This window comes from Aspergillus japonicus (assembly GCF_003184785.1).
Source record: "Aspergillus japonicus CBS 114.51 unplaced genomic scaffold BO86scaffold_8, whole genome shotgun sequence".
Taxonomy (NCBI): Eukaryota; Fungi; Ascomycota; class Eurotiomycetes; order Eurotiales; family Aspergillaceae; genus Aspergillus; species Aspergillus japonicus.
Window position 1 is genome coordinate 723,380 of NW_020291645.1, and position 15,265 is coordinate 738,644.

The window sequence follows — 15,265 nt, forward strand, 5'->3', positions numbered from 1 at the left end:
AACCCTCACCTCACCCCCCGAGTACCCTCACGCACCACCATCCACCACGCCGGACACGCTCCTGCCCCAACAACCCACTGAGCTACTGCTGCGATTGCGCGCCTCGGGGATCGGGACGGAATATTATTCCCCAGCTACGAGCGTCCTGCCGCTTTTGGATCTCGCTATGGCCCCTAATGAAACCACGCGAGTGAGTGGCAGTGTGCCGACCCCGACAGATCTGGTTCTGGTTCCGGTTCCGGATGGGAGGTTGAGGGTGGCTGCTATCCCCGGTGGGTGCGGGTATCTGGGTATGTCTACGGCTTTTTCGGTTCCTGTTCCTGTTCCTGCTGCTGTTCCTGATGCTGCTGCTGCTGCTGCTGCTGCTCCTGCACCCGGGAACAAGGATGGGAAGCAAGCCTGTGGATTCAAGGGCCGCGTTAGGACTATGGCTTCTGCGGTAGTGCGGTCGCTTGGGAGGGTCAGCTTGCGGCTGCTCGGCTTGCTGCTGAGGGTGCTGGGACGGGCGGGGTGGTTGATACTGCGGTGGGTTTCAGAGGTATCCCTGTCTGCTGTCCGCGGGGTGGCGGGTTTGTTGATGTCTGTCCTCCGGTGGCCCTGTGGTGCATTCCTGTCCGTACTCCGAGGACTTTTGGTGGCTCTGAACTGGGCTGGACTGGGGTTATACGGGTTTCTGGATGCGGTGGGGACGCTGGGGTTGTATTTCTGGGTGGTCGGGCTGAGGTTGGGGGTGGTGCGGGGGGTGCCTTTTGCTGGATAGAGATTGTCTTTTTCTGTGGGGTCGCTTGGGGGTTTGGGTATACGGTTACTGTTGTGGGAGGGTGACTTGAGCTTATAGCTGTGAGGGTTCCCATTGAAACTACTTGTGATGCATTTGATCTGTTGGGTCTGGCTGGGGGTTAGACCAATCCAGTCCACGCCGCAACTACCGGGACGACTATATACAACCACCTCGCTGCAAACGCCTCCCTTCCTCCCGCGCCGGACTTCTTCGCATTCGCCAGCAACACACTCGGCTCGTACGCGGCTGGCTCCGTGCTGTTCCGCGTGCCGTCCCAGCAATACTTCTCGAAACAGCTGGTGCAGACGGCCGGCACCTCCGTGCCAGTGCGATCGAACGACCGCGCCAGCACGGCGCAGCCGGCACACGTCGGCCAGTCGGCGTACGCCGCGCGGGACCCGTTGCCCACGGTCACGACGTTGTAGCCGTTCGTAATCATCGCGTCGCGCTCGGCGATCTCGTACTTGAGCTGGAAGGTCGACTTGTTGGAGTAGGTGGTGTACGGGTAGTTGGGGAGGTAGACGACCAGCGGCGCAGGCCCGGTGATATTGGAGCTGTTGCAGCCGAAGAAGGTGGGCCGCGTGTTGAGCCCCCGGTTGATGAAGGTGTTCTTGTCGGGGATGCTGGGGAAGACGGTGCCGTTGCCGATGCCGCTGGCGTTCAGGCTGCGCTCGTACGTCGCCACCAGGGGACTGCCGTTGGGCCAGCTGTTGGCCGTGCTGGCCGACGAGTCCACCGCGAAGATCACGTCCACGTGCCGGTTGGGCTGGATCAGCGGGTGCAGGGGCAGGTTCTGCTTGTCCTCGCCGCCGTCGACGACGTTGAGGTCCGGCGTCTGCTCGTACGCGACCGACGCGTTGCGGTACTGGTAGAACGGGTTGGGCGAGTAGATGGCGATGTCGTCGTTGCGCTCCCCCAGATCTTCCAGGATCTCGGCCGCGATGTTCTTGAGCGTGCTGGGCAGGTCCGTCGTGTTGAGCTTCAGGATGAATTGGTTGAAGAGACTCGACGACGTCCCCATCACGAATCCGGCGTTGTCGTAGCCGCGCACGCAGGTGGTGTTGGCGGGGACCTGCCCGTCTTCGAAGTAGGTTCCGAGGTATTCGAGCGGCGCGAAGCCGAAGATCGACGGATCGAAGCTCCCGAACTCCCACGGGTTGAACTCGTACACGGTGGAGTTACTGCCGATCAGAACCTCTCCGGGGTTGCGGCCGTCCGCGACAAGCAGCGGCATGGGCATCTTGCCGTCCTGGAAATCTTGGGTCCGCGCGATGGAGGACCAGGTGTAGCTGGGTCCTCCGTCGGTGGCGTTGATGAGTTGGTACGAGAGCGCGCGGCCCCAGTAGTCGGTGAAGGAGATGTTGTATCCGGCATGCCGTTTCCCGGCCACGACCTTGACCAGTTCCTCGTAGTATTTCGCCGTGTCCCAGATCTGCAGGCCCTTCGTCTTGGGGCCTTTGATGATGGAGTTCTGAAACTGCCACACTTCCCCTTCCTTGTAGGTCTGCAGATTGGAAATAGTGGTGAAATTGTTGATGTAGATCGAGCCCAGAAGCCAGCCACCTCCAGACAAGCCCGAGAGATACGTTGCGGACTGCAGAAGACCCCCCAGTTGGCCGCTCCGAGTCGATCCCTCCGTGCGACTGTCGAAGGCTTTGATGGCACCGGCGCCGTTCGTCAGAGCCCGGTAGCCGCCACCGGACACAGCGATACCGATGTTGGGCAGGTTGGACACGTTGGAAGCATGGTTGGTGATGTACGATACCGCGTCGAAGTTGCTCATGTTGATATGCCCGAAGAAATCCTTCATGGCAGAGACGGTCTGCTGACGGCGCACATCCAGCCATGCGGTTTCATTCTTCGACAGCGCGGCTGCGCTTCGAATGGTCGGCCTGCTGGAGGGGCAGGTCACGTTGCTTGGAGTGTAATCATCAGGGGCGTTGGGGAGGGCACGTCTTGAGAGGTCTTCCAATGCCACATCTCCCGAAGTAGGTACAGCAACGCTGCCTGCTAAGTCCAAAGTCAGTGCTTCAGTGCTTGCACGGCTGAACACGGTCTGAGGGTCATACCAGGGATAGACCCGAGAGCAAGCAGCGTCGGAAGCGAGAACTTCGCGAGCTTCATGGCGTAGGAGTGATTGCCAAGAGTGGGCAATTGAGTTCCATCCACCGAGGGCGAACGTCTTAACCGTTACCGTTGGGATGGACCGTCTTATATGGGCTCCGGTCCATCCAGGGCGAATCGGGAGTTTCTCTCAATTGTGTGTGGCTCAAAAATAGGACCGAAGAGGACGGCAGAGTTTAGAACTCAGCCACGGCGGGTGCTGACTTTTGCTGCCTGGAATGGGGGCGCCTCTTCCCCTGGCCTGGTGATTGCGCTGCGCATGTCATACGGACAGCCTTGAAGTTCGAAGAAGTATGGTAAGAGAAACCATTCGAACCCTACGATCTCCACCAGACTCTGACCCATCGCTGCCGATTGGGCAGTCAGACCAGGCAACAGAAATCAGGGTGCTTGGAAGAGGGTCGGGGGGTGGGCATCTCGGGGCCCGAGGAGATGTAAAAGTCAGCTCTGACTTGATGACTTCATTTGTCTGGCGTGTTGGAACTGAGTTGGCCATGTCCATGAGACCAATTGAGGTGGTCGAAAGTACGAGGTGCATGCAGACGTGGCTGTGTGTCCTGCCACCAGTTCAGACACAGTGTTCGGTGCTGAAGAAGGACCCTGGCCCGGAAGGCTCAGCCCTACAGGGCGCTGTCCCCCCTCGGCTGCTCGGCTCCCGTGGACATCCCCAGTCAGCATGTCCATCACGCTCATCAGCTAAAAAATGTGTGTCTTCATTTTCTAAGACTGAATTCTTGCTTCAAACGTATCTGCATCACGCGTCTACAATTAAAGAATGCAGTGCATCACATTGTGGTAGCCTACGAGACAACCAAATTTAGACTGACCGCAATTGAGCCACCTAGGTATGAGACGGACTCCTAACAGCCAACCAACCAGCCAATATTTATGTCATATCACCGAAGAGAGAACAATGCTTATCTACAGAAAGAGCACAATCATACTCGTATTGTGCGGGAAAACGCGACTGAGCTTCCTGTCGATGGCTTCTATGACAAGGCAACTGTTATGATCCTCAGTGAATTTCTGCAAAAGCATGTATACTTCAGCAAGAAATCAATTCTTGGTGTCTGAAGAGCATCTTCAATGGATAATGAGGCTCGAGCCGCTAAGACAAAAGGAGCTAGTAGCACAACAGATGAACTCGACCATCATCAGTAAGCGGTGTCCCAAGCGGGCAGCGATTCTGCCGCGTGCGCCTTTATGCCGCGGACGGCATCTCCCCCAAGCGCATCCCAACTTCTTCCCTCGTCCAACTCTCCATGACTGTCCATCATGTCGCATTTCAATCCTGAGGACAACCGGTTTCCTTCGGGACCTCCGCATCGACCTGTTCCTCGCCGCGATGACCGGGACGGCCGAATGTACGACGATCGCTCGCCTTCCCGATCGCGCTCGCCTGGCGGTATTACGCCCTCCTCCCCGCAAACCACTAGCACAGGGCGAAGGCTATGCTGTGATGAACCGTCCACATATCTATCCTTTGCTTTGGACATGGTAGTAACTGACTCTGCTTCGCCATGAGAAGATCTACCCCATTCTCCTCCCCGGGGACCAGCTTCAGAGCGAAGAGGAGACTATACCAGAGATCGACCCAGCTCGAGACCTCGTTACCGCAGTCGGGACCGCGATGACTTTCGCCGCCGCTCCTCACGCTCCCCCCCTCCACCGCGGCGCGGCAGACCGGCGTACAGAGACCGCGATCGCGAGGGCTACCGCTCCCCCGGATATGGCAGCCGGAGCCGAAGCTACAGTCGCAGCCGCAGTCGCAGCCCCCGCCGCGGCCGGCATTCGCATCACGGGCAAGAGAGTCGGGAGGTGATGATGGATGGGTTGCCGGTGGATATGGTGGAAGAAGACGTGCGACGAATCCTTTCCCTTTTCATGTTTCTTTGCCGTGGCCGGTGCGCCAGAGCGGCACTCCCCGGAACACCACCGTTATTTGATGGCAGGAAGCTGAGATGTCTGGACGAGGTTTGAACAGATTACGAATGAGCTGAAGGAATTCTACAATGTGAATGGTCTGGATGACGTCCGTGTCATTCGCGATCGACAGACGAGTAAGTGATGCTTGGTTTTTGTTATCCGTCAAGCTAATCATGCCTTCCAGAGGTGTCACGTCAGTTGGGCTTCTTGAGATTCCGAGATCTCAATCAGTCGCGGGCTTTCGTCGAACGCAATTTCCCTAGCATCTATCTGCATGGGCCCAATCCACATAATGACCGCGGCACTAAGGTGCGCATCGCCTACAGTCGCGAGAGAGAGGACCGTGCTCGGGCGCGCGCGGAGGCTGACTGGACCTGCATGATGGTAAGGCCGGAATTAAGCCACTTTCAGCTTGATTCAAGAGCTAAATTGTCTAGTGTGCTATTGTCAATTATTCTACTCGGCAAAAGTGCTTTCGTTGTCAAGCACCTCGACCTGGTATGTTGCTCATGGGAACATCAATTCGAAGTAAGCTTATCCGGGTCAGATGGCGGCCCCGCAGGTCCTCCTGGACTACCGGCCCCGAGAGTCGATAACCACGGCGATAATGATGCGGCGCCCGAGAACCAACCCTCGCAGTTCCTGCTTTTCCGCGGACTGGAATCGTCGGTCACCGAAGAACTTCTGGCCAAGGGCGTGGCGAAGCTGTACCGTCCTTCGTCTTCCAGCCATGATGCCACAGGAGGTGCAAAGAAGGGAGCTAAAGTGGCTTCGACCACGGGTGACTCCAACCTCGGGGCTCGAGATGGCTCCATTCGCCGTGTCCTGCTTGTGAGGGGTCGCAAAACCAACGAGAGCTGGCGCTATGGGTTTGCGGAATTCGCCACTATTCAGGTATGTCGCCCACAGTTTCTCCAAGGCCTGGTTAACATAGCCCTAGGATGCACAAGCTGCCATCACCCGACTCAATTCATTCGACAAGTTTACCATCTCCTCGAGGCCGGTCCTCGTCAGCTACATCCATGCTGGTGTTTTTGTCCCAGTCCTCAATCCCACCCCCAGCAATGAACGATTCACGTTCAGCCCGCTGAACAACCCGGCCTTGAAACTCATGTACTGGGACGAAGAAGCTTACGTCAAGGAGCTCACGGTGTCCACCGCGGAGCTCGACAGCGGCAAGGGAGACAGGGCTGCCGGTCAGGAGGGGCCAACCAAGGGCAGCAGGGACGCCGACAAGGCGAAGAAGCGAAAGGCCGACGCCGCCGCGAGTGCAGCGGCCAAGAAGATGGCGGTGCCGTCGCACCTGCAGTTCTGGAGCAACCGCCACGCGGAGCTGCACGGGATCCAGAAGAAGGATGGCGAGGACAAACCCGGCGGCGCGGAGCCGCAGCAGACGTCGGAGGCTGCAGCTGCAGCATCCCCGATGGACCCCGCCGCTCCTCCGAGTCAATCCTACGCCAACCCCGCCCAGAACTGCTGCTACCTGTGCATGCGGAAGTTCAAGTCCACCGCCCAGGTCAACCTGCACGAACGCCTCAGCCAGATGCACCGCGAGAACCTGCTGGATGAGGAGCGCATCGCGCATGCCACGCGCAAGCTCGTCAAACACGGCATCATCCCGCAGCCGACGGAGTATCGCGACCGTGCGCGCGAGCGGCGACAGGCATTCGGCCGGTCCAAGGCTGGTGGTGCCAAGCCGCGGCCCGCGGCCCCTGCGGCGAAGGAAGAGGAGCCGGCCGTACCGGCGGCGTCCAAGGGCGCGTCGCTGCTCAGCAAGATGGGCTGGTCGGCGGGGTCGGGACTGGGGGCGCAGGGCACGGGGATGACGGCGCCGATCGCGACCGAGGTGTATGCGCAGGGGGTGGGCTTGGGGGCCCACGGCGGCAAGCTGGGCGACGCGACGGAGGAGGCCGGGCGCAACACGCGGGGTCGGTACGATGAGTTCCTGGAGAAGACGCGGCAGACGGCGCGGGCGCGATACGAGCAGATGGAGCAGTAGGCATAGCCCAGCGTTGTCATAAACATGATCATAGTATTTTTGGTACGTCTTTGATCGAGCTTCAGCTCCAGCCCGTACCGTAAAAATGCGATAAATCCAAGAGTAGGGTATGTTGTCATGCAAAAGTAGAGATATATCCCAGTCGATCCCCGAAGCACCATAAGCACCATAAACACCATCCCATCCCATCCCATCACCCCCACCTATCTATCTATCCATCCATCCCCCTGCTACCCCCAGAAAAGGAAACCCTCACTCCCCCTTCTCCCCCTTCTCAGCGTCGGCCAACTCCCTCTCCCGCTGCGCCCTCAACTCCTTCCCAAACTTCTCCCCCAGCACCTTCGCCGCCCAAGCCTCCACCTCCCTCTCCATCTCGCGATCCCCCTCCCCCACCCCCCGCGCGGCCTCCTCCTCCGTCAACGACGCCCGCCGCACATACCGCCGCATATCCTCGACGCTGTTGATGTCCATCGCGTACAGCACGCCCCCCGTACTCATCATCGCGAACGCCAGCACGTTCAGCGTCGCCAGGTTGAGCGCCTCGAAGGCCTCCACGCCCCCGCTGACGCTCGGCTTGTGGTACGGCGCGCTCGTGTAGAACGGCGGGATGGCGGCCACCCGGCGCCGGCGGATTGCGCGTCGCGTGGTGATGATGCTGAGCGCCAGGAAGGCCGTGCCGCCGAGGAGGAGTTTGAGGTTCGTTTGGGGGGTCCAGAGTTTGGGGAGCGGGGGGTCGAATTCTTCGGATGCTGGGCGGGAGGCGGGGGTGGGGGGGGAGGAGGAGGAGGATGAGGTGGTGGTTGAGGGGGTTTCTGAGGGGGTTGTTGAGGGGGAGGGTTTTTGTTGGTCGGGGATGAAGTAGCGGAGGAGGCCCATTTTGTTTTGTGGTGGTGGGTTTTGAGTCAGGAGGAGGAAGATGGTTGTTGGAGGGCTGGTGGTGGGTCAATTGAGGTTTATCGTGCGCGCATGAGAAGGATTGATTGGTTTGGTTTGGTGGTGATTGTGATTGTGATTGTGTTGTTGAGGGTGAGTATGAGGAGGGGATGTAGCGGCTTGAGGAGAAAGAGGAGAAAGAGGAGCTGCGATGGCGCTTAGTCAGAGGAAGATAAATATTTACTCGTAATCCCACTATCTCCACTAACTCCGTCTATGTGTCATGTTCACTCTTCTCTGCGCTTCGGTCCTGTTCCCTCTGAGTGATTTCTGCGTGCTGCGTTTGCGTGAATAGTATTATCTATGATGGTGTTTTGGATCTGTGAAATCGTTCGTCTCGATGACTGCCCGCTACCGATGCTTCCAGAACGGAGCTCGGATTCGGCGCGTAAATCCAATGGTGGCTTGTTCTGTGTGAACCACTTCTCTAGCCTTTCTCGAGTACGCGTCTTGAAGACAGCTGTGGTTTGGGGTGCAAGAGTCCGGATATATTAATTGCTCGTTGAAGCAGGGTACAGGCGTTGTCTTCTACGACGATGTCTAACTTATGGCTAGGTGGTGCTGGGACAAGCCGACTCTTTTCTTTCCAAGAGCCCAGGTATCAGATTTCTATTGTCTTTGTATGTGTGCATCTGTACAATATATACTGAAGCTCTACCTATATGGCCTCTGTTCTACTGCAGCAACAATAGTAAGCAGTTCGAGTCTGCGCGGCTAGTCTATTAAAGCCGCGTGAAAATCATCAGTCCGGTCATGTGTTAGATTGCTCTGGACGATTGCTTCTGGTGGAGCGTTTCATCAGCAGCTGCGCGACTTTGAAATAGAACGAGCCGCTGAAGTGTCGGGTGGTCTATGCTCAATATTTGGCATTGACATGGGTAGAGCCGGGAGAGAACTGGCGGGTACTCTGTAGGTCAAGACGGTGGCCACTTCGCCAGTAATGCGCATAACACCCAGGCCACATTGGGTCGCTTTATTGTGCAGCATACCTATTATCCGACCGAGTTTCTCGCTTCGTCAGAGTACCGGAGTTTCGCATCAGAGCTCGAGTGAGATGCCATCTCCACATGTGCTGGTGTCGACTTAAAACCGTCCGTCGGTCCAATTGCCAATAAAAGAGATCCAGTGAAGGCAGAGACTCTTTAACAACTTGTTGGACTGGCCAGAAGCATAGCCATGTACAACACACTGTCCATTATCGAACGCCCTCCACGGAGCCAAAGGTATAGATCCGCAGCACCCGCTGCTTCTGTTCCAAGACCCAGGCATGCAGCTCATCCGTCAGAGGTAGCATGGTCATATTGAACAGATTCGTCGATGCCAGCCATCCCCCCAGAAGTGGCGATGTCTGCCGGTGGCCCGCGGTGACCCGTCGAGCATCCGCCTCAGGATAGTCGATCTTCTCCATGCCCATCTGCGCGGGCTTCGACTGGCTTCCAAGGAAGTATGGGATGGTGGCGCAAATGCCGGTGGCAAGGTCTTGGATGATGTCCAGGGCGCACTGAATCTCGTCGCTCCGGATGGGCGGCGGAAGGAGGCGCAGACAATCGAGGATGATGTTCTGGATGACAATGCGCGAGTCGCGGTAGAAATTCCATGTGCTCGCGATCCAGATGTCCGCGTAGCAGTCACATCGGTTCTTGTACATGCCTGCCTTGCGGACGGAATCTGATATCATGGTGGCAGAGACGGGGTGCCAGTGGGACGGGAGGGCGTGTGTCCAAGCTACAAGCTTGGTGTCCAGATGCCTTGCCCGAACGAGGATCTCTCCGAGCTCTGGGACATTGGCGGCGGGCTGGTCCAAGGCAAGCTTGTCCCATGCCTGTCGTAGGCTGACCAGGTCAGATGTGGCCATCAACAATTGGGTTGACGCCGACTCGGGGGCAACGGGCGCGGGCGGCCAGACCTTAGGGGTCTGCATCACAGGAAACGCGAGCCCTTTGGTTGTTTTGATCTGAATCATTAGTCAAACAGTTCTGATGGGTCGCACACCACTACAGCTTACAAGTTGTGCATGCACTGCATTTTCCAACGTTATCGAGAGGTCCGTCTCCCGCTGATCTTGACTCCGACTATTGATCAAGGCAATTGCGCCACGTAAATGGGTCTTCCCCGGGGCCCTGCACTCCTTCATAGCGGAAAATTCCTAGCCAGATCGTCAGATCCGAGCATTCAATAAATGATTAGGCTACCTACCTCATAAATCAATAGCAAGAGCACCGTCATCAAAATCTCATCTTGATTCTGGTCGACGCCGCCTTGAATCGCTTCTCTGGTTTTAGATATCGCTTGAACGCAGAGGTGTTCGGCAGTTCGGAGATATGATCGATTGCCCGTCCACGCCGACACCGAGAAAAAAGACACCGCCAATGTGATGAGTTTCAAGTGCGACCCAGGCTGAGCGTTTGCGTAAGCATGGGGCACCATTTCCATGAACCCTTCCCGAATCAGTGGATCCTTGGGTGAATATAGATAGGAGCTAAAGAATAATGATGCCACCGTGTCTTCCAGAGGCAGATTTACGCTTTTCGGTATACTGCAGCTTTTGTCGAACACAATGTCCATCCAACCAGCCCTAGTCACATTGGTGGACACGGCGGTTTCAGGCGCTGCCGCAATCACCGAGCTGGTTAGAGAAGCCAGTTTGGCCGGACTCGCTGGAACTGCAGTTGAGACATGAGTGTCTCGCTTTTTGCGTTTGAAGGCGACCTGATCTCGGAGCATAACATCAAATGGATCCAGATACCCCGGGCATGACCGATTCGTCCGCACACAAGCTCTACAGTGTGGGCGAGTTTCATCGCACTGAGTGGGGATTAGCCACAGTCATTTACAGAACCTGAGACACTGACCTTGATGCGCCTCGTCCGGCAGTTCTGACACCCGGTGCTTGGCTTTCCACGATAGACCATGGTGGAGGCCCCTGAGTCTGGATAGCCCACAAATTGGGGATCGGACTAGATATCCGTGTACTTCACTCGTGCGGCAATATCAAACACGCGGCACTTCAAGGTGCATTGGTCAAGACCAAGGGGTAGAGACACATGTATCTGATGTCACGCTGATCTCTGTCTTCATCTGGACGTCACAAGCATTTAAGTCAAGTGCAGCATGTATCCGGGTGGTTCGGATGGTCAGATCAGGTACTGTACAGTACAGTTGAGACGAGTGGAAGCCTGCACTATAACAGACATGGTTAGTCTTGTATGCTCACGTGATGAGTCCACCAGCCGAGCTGTCACTCCTTACTAAGAACATCCACACCAAAGGACAATGTGTCCACCGAAATATACTCAGCAAATGATGAATGCCAATGCTCCCCGAACGTGCCATTCGAAAGGTGTTAACGTAGCAAGTTGAAACGATTCATGCAATAACATGAAACCTGGTAAACAACTGGAAAAACAGTTACAAAAAAAAGCAATATCATAGTTCATAGATACATCAGTACATCAATATGTCTCATTATCATTAAGTAGTCATCATAACGGGCGGAAAGTTGGGCTCGTAACACCGTAACACATGTATGGATATCCGTAAGTTCATCGATCGTTCATAATACATGAATCATTTGCATAAAGGAAGGAGCTGCGGATTGAGCGCAGGAATCAAGTGCATGCCCGTCCAGGTTTCGTCAACTCCTCAACTGTTGTGCGAGCAACCGGACTACCTTGTATATTCTGTCTTAATCAGCATATCGGTCCGGCCGGGGCGGTCAAGGCGATCAATTCCCAGATGTTCTTTGCCATCGCGGCCGACATATATCCCAAAGCCATACACAGAATGCTCGCGGTCCCCAGGTGGTGCGACAACCAGTCGCGTGACTAGGTCTGCTTTGCTCCTAGGCTCGCGCAAGATTTTATCCGCGAGGAGGGGGCTTTGGTAGAGGAAGCTGATCAAATCGGCCAGCGTGCTGATTTCATGAGGCAGGTAGCGTTGACGGCGAGGCCAGATACACAAGAAGGACACAGTATAGAGTGCACAAAATACCACCATCGCATAGAAAGCAGGCATCGATGCTGCAATCTTGACTGCGTGTTCGGACGGGTAATTCAACGCAATGAAGACGCCCCCAGCGAGAATGGGAATGGCGGCAGACGCATTACTCATGAATGAGATCCAGGCCACTTTGTAGTGCTTGTTGGCGACCGCCAGGATCGTCACCTGGAAAGGAAGACACGACGGATACGCCAGCAGCAGGCTCTCCTCTGCACGTGCACCTTCGGGTGACGACAAAGAAGCGAAGGGTTGCGCCGCACGAAAGAAGACGTCAATGGGCTGCCATGCGAGAAAAAAGACGTTTCCGATCAGAGCCGGCACAAAGCTGTAGCAGAAATTGGAAGACGAAAAGCCACCGGTGGAAGGCAATGTGGGCAACCGTGGGGGGAAGCCTCCTTGGATCGCGTCATGGATAAAGCTAACCAGTACAAAAGCGACGAATAAAGCACATATGATGACCGTCCAAGCTATTACGGATGTGTCCTTGAGAAACCATGGAATCCAGCGGTAGCGAACAGAAGGAGCGTATAGGTTCTCGTGATATTCGCCCTTTTCGGCCATACCCTGGCGCTCAAGATCAACTGAGACCTTGGACAGACCGTGTGACTGCATCTGAAGATTCTTCTCGATGTGGTGAAGAGATGGTGTTCGGATCGGGGCGTCAGCCTCACCAATACCATAGAAGAACTCGCCGCGATTTGATAATTGCCAGTAACCCAGTCGAAGGAATCGGGGGTCGAGTGAATCCCCCACATGCGACAATGTTTCGGACTGTTCGAAATCGTGCAGAATGTTTGACCGTTGAATGACCGAAATGAGATCAGCCATGCTAACAGGATCCCACATCAAGCCTGACCATGTACGGAAAAAGCGAAGCATGAGCAAAACCAGCCCAATAGTCATCAATCCGTAAATAGCCACCAGCGTCCAGCCCACAGCCAAAACGGAAGCCCATCGCCACGTGCCCTGGCCGTCAATTTCATACCACTTGGCCTGGAACAAACAACTCAGGAGCGGCAATGCGATGAAATTCGAGAGCCACATTGAGAGCAAGGAGAATCCAACCAGGGCTTCGCCATGTCGAAAATGCGAGAAATCCGGCAGAATGAAGTTGCGTGACACGACTGGCAGCTTCTGAAGAATGCGGTCGAACGGCCGCTCCGATGCCATGATAGCAAAAGGCATGATGCGATAAACGGCAGCTTGAACCACGAACGTCCAAATAGTGATGATCATACCGAGAATCTGCGGTAGAAATTGCATGACGAAGTAATGGGCACCGCCTTGTCTCTCATAATCCCAAAGTCCTTTGTGACTTGGGGACCAGATATTGCAAAAGATAATCCCGGCGATCATGAGCAGGCAGCAAATAGTGAGGGCGGCCAGTGCCCATGTGCGCAACACAGGAGGCACATAGTCCAGCGCAGGGTAAAGTAGGCTTTCCTCTGGGGGATCCACTGGGATGAAAGATTCCGGGTCAACCGACTTCTGGGGCGACCTTCTTGCGGAGATAGGAGATTTCTGCTGGTGTCTGACGTTCGGGGTTGAGGAAGGTCCATGTGAGCGGATGAAGCAGCCCAAGCCATCATCCCAAAGTAGAGGCTCAGCGGGCGAGTCACGGCTCACGATCGAACTTCTCCTCCTGGGGCCCGCCACTTCCTCATCACGCGTCAGCTGGCTAATGGCGAAATGAATATAAGGCGAGTCGTCCATTCCAGGAGTTGGTGGGCGTCCCGCGTAGCTGTCGGCGGGAGCCCGACTGGATGTGATATGGGACATGGGGTTCAGGTGAATTTGTCTATCCTCGACGGAGCGTATCGTCTGAGACGCGGGTGTCAGAAAGATTCTGTTGTCGCTCGAGGAGTCTATAGAGGGTTGCGATGGCGCACCAGCCACCGGCGGGGCGAGATGCGTTCTTGATATGCTAGGGGAAGGAGGACGGGATGCAGGTCGAGAGTTGGGGGTTGCATAGCGCACGACATTGGCTCGACTGCCACTCGTCCGAGACCTTGCGCTGGAGCTCTGGCTTGAGAAAGAGTAGTAGTCATCTGAAGCGGCAACGGACTGTTGATCCTCGGTGTGTATCATCTGCGGTCTACTTGCTGCATGGAGTCAGGCCATCGGTTCAAACCACAATCGACCAAGGTTGGGTGAGATCTCTAGCTGGCTGGCTGTCAAACAAATCCGACATTCCACTTACAACTGACAGTCCGTAGACTCACATTGCCCGATCCCGGAGCTAACATGGCGGTCGGGATCGACCGAGGAATGTAACTATGTGTTTCAATTGCTCACTTGCAACGCGGTATGAGATATCTCATGGACATTCCCAGCGCGTAGGACCCGAGCCGGTCGAGGGAGAGATAAGAGAGACAAGATGGTCGGGGGGAGGAAGCAAGGGAGAAAAGAGCTCTGAATTGGGCTGCTATCGACCGTCCGAGGTGGTTGGCGATACGGCTGCCGGCCTGTCATTCCCAGCCTCCGCGGCCCAGCCACCGCAGGTCCAACGAATAAAGGATGCTGCTATATCTAGGGTCGACATGGCCGCCAGCTATTGGAGAAAGGTGCTTAGACTGGACGGGAAAGGCTTTGATCGGATGAGTTCCGTGGTGTGTCTGTCTGTTTGGTTGTTTGCGGTGGCACAGAGAGAAGGAGAGAGAGAGAGAGAGAGAGAGAGATTGATCTCAATCTCGATGGACTCTCGATTGCCAAGATTACGGCCCGAACCATCCCAAGGCCACCCACCCCCCACCACACCTGTCAAGATCGATTCAACTTGGGCGCCCCCCGTACTGTGTGCAGTGGTCTACGATGAAATACGTAGTTGGTGGGTAAAGAATCTCACTATATGCTTCTGATTCGAACCATTGTGTTTTATTCGCATCTTGTTTCATCTGGATCGTATCTTGTCAAACGACTAGTTCGATGCAGGCGAGTTGCACACTACACTGAGCTTGTTTGTCACGCAGCCTCGCGGGAATTGATATGCCGTTCTTCGAGAATTTAAAAAAAGCAGGCTATGGTCTTGCAAGCGGTCAAGAACACTCATCAACCCTCTGTTTGGCATGGCGTATAGCACAAATTCGGCTTCTCGTGGAGAAAGCGCCTGTCGCAAAATGGGTGAGCTATCGTCATCGATCCCACTTCCGCGTCACCACGATGCCTCCCTCTCCTCACCCACTGCCGGTATCCATTTGAGTTCCGTTTGAATTCTGTCTTCGGATACATGGCTCTGAGACGGCATGTCATCTTATGGTTCCTAAGAGATGAGTGGTATGTATGTAAACGGGTGCGTACTGTACCTGATTTCTGGGGTCTTCTAAAAATAGACTCACGCTCACGGGCACACAAATGGTCCATGATCCATCATCCTGGGAAGCCCATCCTAATTTCACAAAGCATGGAGGTTCGTGGGATCCTGAGATGTCAAACCAGGACAGTGAGTGCGTGAGACTCGGCCCCATCATTGTTATCTCTGGTTCGACAAATCAGAAGAGATCTCA

At 55.6% G+C, this 15,265-nt stretch overlaps 6 protein-coding genes across 6 annotated transcripts; 2 read left to right on the forward strand and 4 right to left on the reverse strand.

Annotated features, from left to right (window-relative positions):
• Positions 1-899: 899 nt before the first annotated feature.
• On the reverse strand, positions 900-2,938 carry BO86DRAFT_356510 (uncharacterized protein; the record flags this gene model as incomplete). Its single annotated transcript, XM_025669669.1, has 2 exons — positions 2,851-2,938; positions 900-2,791 (listed from the first exon to the last, which is right to left on the reverse strand). The coding sequence occupies exons 1-2, from the start codon at positions 2,903-2,905 to the stop codon at positions 900-902; spliced, it is 1,947 nt and encodes a 648-aa protein (XP_025530684.1). The 5' UTR covers positions 2,906-2,938.
• A 1,242-nt stretch (positions 2,939-4,180) lies between these two features.
• BO86DRAFT_306459 (putative G-patch domain protein) lies at positions 4,181-6,830 on the forward strand (the record flags this gene model as incomplete). Its single annotated transcript, XM_025667696.1, has 7 exons — positions 4,181-4,310; positions 4,434-4,842; positions 4,880-4,965; positions 5,016-5,215; positions 5,269-5,329; positions 5,379-5,725; positions 5,772-6,830. 7 exons carry the CDS (start codon positions 4,181-4,183, stop codon positions 6,828-6,830), a joined length of 2,292 nt encoding a protein of 763 aa, XP_025530685.1.
• A 264-nt stretch (positions 6,831-7,094) lies between these two features.
• On the reverse strand, positions 7,095-7,667 carry BO86DRAFT_272032 (uncharacterized protein; the record flags this gene model as incomplete). Its single annotated transcript, XM_025667228.1, has 1 exon — positions 7,095-7,667. A coding segment is annotated over one exon (573 nt), but the record flags the coding sequence as incomplete, so codon positions are not given.
• A 1,291-nt stretch (positions 7,668-8,958) lies between these two features.
• Positions 8,959-10,675, reverse strand: BO86DRAFT_397038 (Zn(II)2Cys6 transcription factor; the record flags this gene model as incomplete). The annotated part of the gene is made up of 4 exons (XM_025673457.1): positions 8,959-9,717; positions 9,769-9,909; positions 9,960-10,568; positions 10,616-10,675. 4 exons carry the CDS (start codon positions 10,673-10,675, stop codon positions 8,959-8,961), a joined length of 1,569 nt encoding a protein of 522 aa, XP_025530687.1.
• A 407-nt stretch (positions 10,676-11,082) lies between these two features.
• On the reverse strand, positions 11,083-14,403 carry BO86DRAFT_386868 (DUF3433 domain-containing protein). The gene is made up of 2 exons (XM_025671442.1): positions 13,963-14,403; positions 11,083-13,864 (listed from the first exon to the last, which is right to left on the reverse strand). Exons 1-2 carry the CDS (start codon positions 14,006-14,008, stop codon positions 11,430-11,432), a joined length of 2,481 nt encoding a protein of 826 aa, XP_025530688.1. The 5' UTR covers positions 14,009-14,403; the 3' UTR covers positions 11,083-11,429.
• BO86DRAFT_230981 (uncharacterized protein) lies at positions 13,945-14,715 on the forward strand. Its single transcript, XM_025667007.1, has one exon. The coding sequence runs from the start codon at positions 14,039-14,041 to the stop codon at positions 14,618-14,620; it is 582 nt and encodes a 193-aa protein (XP_025530689.1). The 5' UTR covers positions 13,945-14,038; the 3' UTR covers positions 14,621-14,715.
• Positions 14,716-15,265: the final 550 nt, after the last annotated feature.

Bases quoted from the DNA above. Each gene is read 5' to 3' on its own strand.
- BO86DRAFT_386868 (XM_025671442.1), bottom strand. From the start codon at position 14,008: ATGTTAGCTCCGGGATCGGGCAATGTGAGTCTACGGACTGTCAGTT. The intron at 13,865-13,962 runs GTAAGTGGAATG...GACTCCATGCAG, and splicing joins GAGTCTACGGACTGTCAGTT to CAAGTAGACCGCAGATGATA.
- BO86DRAFT_230981 (XM_025667007.1), top strand. From the start codon at position 14,039: ATGTGTTTCAATTGCTCACTTGCAACGCGGTATGAGATATCTCATGGA.